Source organism: Prionailurus viverrinus, chromosome B4 (assembly GCF_022837055.1).
Source record: "Prionailurus viverrinus isolate Anna chromosome B4, UM_Priviv_1.0, whole genome shotgun sequence".
Classification (NCBI taxonomy): Eukaryota; Metazoa; Chordata; class Mammalia; order Carnivora; family Felidae; genus Prionailurus; species Prionailurus viverrinus.
The window spans coordinates 72,587,118-72,595,631 of NC_062567.1; the positions used below are offsets into that span (position 1 = coordinate 72,587,118).

General features: G+C 37.6%; 1 protein-coding gene across 1 annotated transcript; it reads left to right on the plus strand.

Annotated features, from left to right (window-relative positions):
• Nucleotides 1–450: 450 nt before the first annotated feature.
• LOC125170701 (olfactory receptor 8S1-like) lies at nt 451–1,377 on the plus strand. The gene has a single exon (XM_047867382.1). It carries the CDS (start codon nt 451–453, stop codon nt 1,375–1,377), a length of 927 nt encoding a protein of 308 aa, XP_047723338.1.
• The last annotated feature ends 7,137 nt before the right edge of the window (nt 1,378–8,514 follow it).

The window sequence follows — 8,514 nt, forward strand, 5'->3', positions numbered from 1 at the left end:
AGTCATGGTCCTGGTCTGGACAAATCTGTGAATTCCGAGGCACCTGGGTAGCTCAGTTGGTTGAGTAACTGATTCTTGATTTCGGCTTGGATTATGATCTCACTGTTTGTGGGTTTGAGCACTGAGCCTGCGTAGGATTCTCTCCCTCCCTCCCTCTGCCCCTTCCCCCCCCCCCCACACACACAATAAATAAACATTTTTTAAACAATTTGTGAATTTCTTCAGCAATCTCTGAGATAGAATATCAACTATAGGATAGTATCATACTGAGATTGACCCATTCAGATGAAGCAGAATATCTGTATGGGAAGAGAGGATCCGAAGATTCAGTGAGGGCAAATATTAAATATAAGTTAGTTGGGTTCAAACCCCCCTCCTCTGGTAATTGAATGTGGTCATCAGAGGTTTAAGTTTTTGCCTATGTTTACTTCTAGGGAATATTCCCTCTAAATGGCTTTGAGGAACCACAGCACCATCACAGAGTTCATCCTCCTTGGCCTGTCTGTTGACTCCCACGTCCAGGTTCTGCTCTTTGTGCTTTTCCTTGGGATTTACCTCTTTACTATAATGGGAAATCTATCGATGCTGTTGGTCATCAGGGAAGATCCCCATCTCCACACACCTATGTACTTCTTCCTGAGCCACCTCTCTTTCATGGACTTTTGTCTCTCTACTGCCATAGTGCCCAAGCTGCTGGAGAACCTCCTGTCTCAGAGCAAAACCATCTCAGTTGGGGGCTGCCTGGCTCAAGCCTTCTTTGTGTTTGACATTGGAGGAACAGAAGTCTGCTTACTCTCAGCAATGGCCTATGACCGTTATGCTGCTATCTGTCACCCACTCCTCTATGGCCGGGTAATGAATAATCAGCTGTATATGCAGCTTGTATGGGGCTCATGGAGCCTGGGGTTTCTAGATGCACTCATTAACACCCCCCTGACAATGAACTTGGATTTCTGTGAAGCGAAAATCATCCATCACTATAGCTGTGAGTTGCCCTCCCTCTTCCCTTTGTCCTGCTCTGATGTCTCTACCAGCCTCACTGTCCTGGTCTGTTCTACACTCCTGCATGGCGGTGGTACATTCTTCCTGATTTTCTTCTCCTATGTGCGCATAGTCTCCACCATCCTGAGCGTTAGCTCCACCTCAGGCAGAAGCAAGGCCTTCTCCACCTGCTCCTCTCACCTCACTGCATTGAGCTTCTTCTATGGCTCAGCTTTCCTCCGTTATCTCATGCCAACCTCAGGCTCACCTCTGGAGCTCATCTTCTCCTTACAGTATGGTGTGGTCACTCCCCTAGTGAATCCCCTCATCTACAGCCTGAAAAACAAGGAGGTTAAAAATGCACTGAGAAGAACCTTGGGAAAGTTTTTGCAATAGTACAGGTAGCAAACTGGATGGAGATGATTAGGTGTTAGGCTAGAACTGCATGCATGCAGATATCTGTTGAATTGATGTTAAGTAAAATTGGCTGAATGCCTATCTTGTTAAATGCTGACAGATGCCTTAGTATATAATTTAACACCCAGACTCAGTATATCTTATTCTAATTTTTTTCTATACATAGAGATCGGAATTGAACAAATTATTGAGCAGTCTCAATAATATATAGACATGAATCATTTTTGACCTATTTTTACCAAAATATGACATACATACAAAAAGTGCACAGAATATAAGTATACAACACAATCAATTTTCTCAGAGAGAATATGACCAAAAAGCTGGCAACCAAATCAAGTCCCCCTTTGCAACACGATCCCACCCTCACAAGTAATACAATACCATATATCCCTTTTGTCTTCTTTTGCTCTTCACAGAAGTGGAATCATACCATCTAGTTCTTTTTCTTTTGTGCCTGATTTAATTTACTCAATATTGCACTTAGAGAGCTAACTCTTCAGGTATAATGTATTTGTTCATTGTTTATTCTCAGTGTTGCATTATTTTCCACTGTGTGAACGTATAATTTAGTCACCCATTTTACTGTTGAAAGAGATTTGTGTAGTTTTGGTTTATGGCTGTTATGACTAGTGTAGCTGTCAGTATTCTTGTACACATCCCTTAATGAGCATAGATACTTTTGTTTTGCTTTGTTTTAGTATACACCTAGAGATGGCTTTGTTTGATAATACGGTATACATCATACTTCCAAGAACTTTCCCTTCGTGGTTGTAAAATTGTATATTCCCATAGTAGTTTATGAGAATTCCAGTTGCTCCGTAAAATACACATGGTATTTTTATGTTTTTCATTTCATATTTCTAGTGGGTGAGTTGTGATTCCATTTAAGGCTGTACTTTGCATTTCTCTGATGGCTAATAAAGCTAAGCACCCTTTCCTCTGCTGCCCTGTGGATTGACTTTCATTCTTTTAATGTTGTTCTGATGAAGAGAAATTCTTAATTGTAATAAACCCCAATTAATCATTTTTCCTTTATAATACACTTGCTATTTTTGTGCTGTGTTAAAATTTTTTTCCTTACTCTTAGTTTATGAAAATATTCTGGTTTTTTTTTAAGCTTTAGTGCTTTATTATAATCCACCTGGAATTGCTTTCGGTGCATAATGTGTGATAAAGGTCAAGATTCATTTTTTCCAAATGGAAATGTATTTACCCATCACCATTTATGTTCCCACTGCACTGTAATATTGCTTTTATCATAAATCATATATATGTGTGGGTCTGTTTCTGAATCTTCTTCCATTTTGTTCCATGATTAGTTTGCCTGCTTTTGTACCAATAACAAACTATGTTTACTATTATATCATTATAACAGGCTTCGAAGTTTGGAAGTAGAAGGGTTCCTTGTAACACAATTCTTCGGGATGGGCTTGGTTCTTTGTATTTTCAGACAATTTTTTAGAATCAGCTTATCAACAGCAAAAACGTCCAGGATTTTGATTGTGTCTGAATCTATAGATCAAGTTGAAAAGGGGTGGCATCTTCACAATACTGAGTCACCCAATTAACCAAGTTATAACTTTCCATTTAATTAGGTCTTTTTAATTTCTCCCAGAAATATATTATAGCTTTTATTATAGAGGTTTTTTGTACCTTTTGTGAAATGTATTATTGGGCATTTAATGTTTTTTAACTTATTTAAGCAGTATTATTTTTAAATGTTATTCTATGTGTGATTTTATTGGTATGGAAAAATATAACTTATTTTTATGTATCAGTGAACTTGTTAAATTCATTCCTTAATTTTAAGGGGTTTTTTTGTAGATCAACTTTTTCAGATTAAGAAAGTTTTCTTTCCTTTTCATAGTTTGCTAAGTGTTTTATGCATAAATTTTGTCAAGTTTTATCAAATGGTGTTCCTGTATCTATTGAGCTATCATCTAGATTTTCTAATTTTATTAGTTAGAAAGGTCAATTCTATTAGTTGATTTTTAAAGATAAAACTTCACGGGGCAGCTGGGTGGCTCAGTTGGTTAAGTGTCTGACTTCAGCTCAGGTTGTGGTCTCATGGTTTGTGAGTTCGAACCCCACATCAGGCTCTGTGTTGGCAGCTCAGAGCCTGGAGCCTGCTTTGGGTTCTGTGTCTCCCTTTCTGTTTGCTCCTCTCCCATTTGTGCTCTGTCTCTCTCAAAAATAAGTAAACATTAAAGGTAAAACTTCACATCGGTTTTATTATCAAGATTTAATAGACTCATAAAAAGAATTAAGATGCATCCTCTCTATTCTGTGGAAGAATTGTGTAATATTGGTTGTTACTTCTTCATATATTCATAAGAATTCACTATTAAACTAATATGATTGGGGTTTTCTTTCTAAGAGCTTTTTTTAAAATAATGAATTCAAGTTATTTAATACCTATTAAATGATTCAGACCTCTGCTTCTTCTGCCAGACTTGGAAAAAATGTGTTTTTAGAGAAATTGGCCCAGTCACATAAATTCTCAGATTTGTTAACAATTAAAGTGGCTCATAATATTCATTTTATTATCTTTTCCATGTCTATACTATATGTATTGATATCCTACTTTTCACTCTGATTTGTATATATCCAATAAAGTGTTAATATCCAAAATATATAAAGAACTTAGACAACTCCACACACACACAAAATAAGAATCTAATTGAAATGGACAGAAGGGGTGCCTGGGTAGCTTAGTTGGTTAAACATCTGACTTCCGCTCAGATCATGATCTTGGGGTTTGTGGGTTCAAGCCCTGTGTCAGGCTCTATGCTGACAGCTTGAAGCCTGGAGCCTGCCTAGGATTCTGTGTCTCCCTCTCTCTCTGACCCTCCCCTGCTCATGTTCTGTCTCTTTCTCTCTCAAAAATAAATAAATATTTTTTTTTAAATGGACAGAAGACATTAACAGACATTTTCCCAAAGAAAACATACAGAAAACATACATGTGCCAACAGACACATGAAAGGATGTTCAACATCACTCATCATCAGGGACATGCAAAGCAAAACCACAATGAGATGTCACCTCACACCTGTGAGAATGGCTAAACTCAGCACAAGAAACAAGTGTTGGCGAGGTTGTGGAGAAGAAGAAAGCCTCATGCACAATTAATGGGAATGCAAAGTGGTGCAGCCACTATGGAAAACAGTGTGGAGGTCCTTCAAAAAATTAAAAAGTTTTCTGATATGATCCAGTGATTTCACTGGTGTTGGGCATTTACCTAAATAAAAGCATTTTTCACAGAAATAGAATAAGGAATCCTAAAATTTGTATTGAACCACAAAAGACCCCAAAGAGCCAAAAAATCCTAAAACAGAATAACAAAGCCAGAGGCATCACATTTGCTGATTTCAACTTTACTACAAAGTTATAATAATTGAACAGTATGGTGTTGGCATAAAAATAAACATGTATACCAATAGAACAAAATAGAAAGCCCAAAATTAACCTTCTGCATATACTGTCAACTGATATTTGACAAGAGAACCAAGAACTCCAAATGGGGAAAAGATAGCCTCTTCAACAAATGGTGCTGGGAAACCAGATAACTATAAGCAGAAAAACAAGACTGGACCCCTATCTTACACCACTCACAAAAATTAACTCAAAATGGATCAAAGATTTAAACATAAGACCTGATACTGTAAAACTTCTAGAAGTAAACATAAGAAAGAAGCTCCTTGACATTAATCTGGGCAATGATTTTTTAGATGTGACACCAAAAGTGCAAAAATCAACAAGTAGGACTACATTAAAATCTAAAAGCCTTTGCCCAGCAAAGAAACCATCAATGAGGTGAAAAGGCAACCTACAGAATGAGAGAACATTTTTGCAAACCATATACTGGATAAGAGGCTAATAACCAAAATGTATAAAGAATTCCTACAACTCAATAACCAAAAAGAAAAACAAACCAACCTGATTTTAAAATGGTCAGATCGGGGCGCCTGGGTGGCGCAGTCGGTTAAGCGTCCGACTTCAGCCAGGTCACGATCTCGCGGTCCGTGAGTTCGAGCCCCACGTCAGGTTCTGGGCTGATGGCTCAGAGCCTGGAGCCTGTTTCCGATTCTGTGTCTCCCTCTCTCTCTGCCCCTCCCCCGTTCATGCTCTGTCTCTTTCTGTCCCAAAAATAAATAAACGTTGAAAAAAATAAAAATTAAAAAAATAAAATAAAATGGTCAGGTAACCTAAATAAACATTTGTCCAAAGAAGACATACAAATGGACAATATGTACATGAAAAGATGCTCAACATCACTAATCATTAGGTAAATGCAAATCAAAACACCTAACACCTACTAGAATGGCTATCACGAAGAAGAGGAGATAACAAGTGTTGGTCAGGCAACAACAGATGTTGGCGAGGATGTGGAGACAGAGGATCTCTTTTGCACTGCTGGTGGGAATGTAAGCTGGTGCAGCCACTCTGGAAAACAGTATGGGGGTTCCTCAAAAAAATTAAAAATAGAACTACCCTACGACCCAGCAATTGCACTACTAGGTATTTATCCAAGGGATATAGGTATACTGTTTCAAAGGGACACATGCACCCCAATGTTTATAGAAGCCTTATAAACAATAGCCAAAGTATGGAAAGATCCCAAATGTCCAACGATGGATAAATGGATAAAGAAGATGTAGTATATATATACAATGGAGTATTACTTGGCAATCAAAAAGAATGAAATCTTGCCATTTACAACGATGTGGATGGAACTGGAGTGTATTATGCTAAGTGAAATTAGTCAGAGAAAGACAAGCATCATATGACTTCACTCATATGAGGACTTTAAGAGACAAAACAGATGAACACAAGGGAAGGGAAGCGGAAATAATATAAAACCACGGGGGGGAGGAGACAAAACATAAGAGACTCTTAAACATGGAGAACAACAGAGGGTTACTGGAGAGGTTGTGGGAGGGGGGATGGGCTAAATGGGGAAGGGGCACTAAGGAATCTACACCTGAAATCATTGTTGCACTATATGCTAACTAACTTGGATGTAAATTAAAAACAAAACAAAACAAAACAACAAGTGAGGGTGAGGCTGTGGAGGAAAGGAAACCCTTGTACACTGTTGGTGGGAATGTAATTTAGTTCAGCCACTGTGGAAAACAGTACGGAGGTTCTTCAAAAAATTAAAATAGAACTGTCATATGATGCAGTAATTCCACTTCTGGGTATATACCCAGAGGAAATGAAATCAATATCTGGAAAAGATATCTGCACTCCCTTATTCATTGCAGCATTATTCACAATAGCCAAGACAGAAACAAACTAAATATACATCAGTGGAAGAACATATGAAGAAGATATATATATTATATGTATATGTGTGTGTATACACACACACATATACACAGATGATAATATATATACACATACATATAATATATACACTCATACACACACACACACATATATACATACACACAGAGAATATTATTCAGCCACAAGAAAGAAGAAAATCCTGCCATTTGCAACAATATGGATGGCCCTTGAAGGCATTATGCCAAATGAGATATGTTAGACAGAAAAGGAAAAATCCTGTATGATATCACTTACATATGAAATCTAAAAAAAGCCAAACTTGTAAAATGAGAGAATAGAATGGTGGTTACAAGGGGTGAGGGGATGGAGAAATTGGATAGATTTTGTTTAAGGATACAAATTTGCAACCAGTAGATAAATAAACCCTGAGGATCTAAAATTCCTTACAGTGATTATAGGCAACAGTACTGTATTGTTACAAACATCAAACTTGCTAAGAGATTAGCTCTTGATCCCACCACAAAAAAAAAAAGAAATTATAATTATGTGACATATATATTTTAATTTACTAAGTAATTATGATTATATATTATATATTATAATTATTCAGCATTAACTAATACTTCAATGGCACTCATATTGCAATATACGAATGTATCGATCAACACGTTTACACCTTAAACTTATACGATGTTACGTGTTGATTACATCTCAAGTTTAAATTTTTTTAATAAAAATAGAAACTTTTTTTGTCCCCTCCCCAGGCTCCAAAAATGGAAACATTTCAAAGAAAAAATTTCATATAAGCTGAGAAATTTCTCATTAATGCCCAACAACTCATCTTCAGAGATAAAGATGCCTCCCATGAGGATGTGAGACTGGACCTGGGATCATGTTAGCCTCTACACTGCTCTTTGCCATACTACTGCATAGAATGAGGTTTCACAGATGCATCCAATGAGTCAGATAGTTGAATAAGTAACCGTTTCTGATTTTTTAATAGATTTAATCAGAAAATGTTCGGCCCAGCTGTTTAAAGACACAGTTCCTTATGATGTGGGAAAGTCACCTGTTAGGTTAATTATATCTCACTATATACCTTCCTTAATAATTTCCTAGCAGGAAAAGACTTCCCGGCTTGCCTACTTTCAAAGGCCAGTTAAAACTTCATCCCTAAAGTTCTATAGCCTATATCTGTGAGAATCCCCTAGGACTTCTACAAACTTCACTCTTCCAGTTAATGAGCTTAAAGTTTGGCTTCAGACCATGACCTCAGGGATTACAGCTTCCTTGCACTGCTGAGATCCACCAGACTATCTGATTCCCTTCAGCTAGATTAGATCTGAAAATCACTCAATTCACTGATATTCTTTGTCCAGTGTATAAACACAGAAAGATGAGTAGTAGCCTCTGTGATTGGGTCTGACATGACATGAGAGAAGTCTCTCTTGTGCTCCTTTCAGAATTTGAATGTTTCCCACTGTATTTAGTGAGTGAGAATAGACATTTTTCTTCCCTCCTGGAAGCTTGTGAATAGAAAACATGTATGCATTCTAAAATTAGGCTAGAGAAATAGTGGTTCTCCTGTCATAGTGAACACCTGACCAAAGATGACTTTTTTTTTAAATTTTTTTTTTCAACGTTTATTTATTTTTGGGACAGAGAGAGACAGAGCATGAACGGGGGAGGGGCAGAGAGAGAGGGAGACACAGAATCGGAAACTGGCTCCAGGCTCTGAGCCATCAGCCCAGAGCCTGACGCGGGGCTCGAACTCACGGACCGTGAGATCGTGACCTGGCTGAAGTCGGACGCTTAACCGACT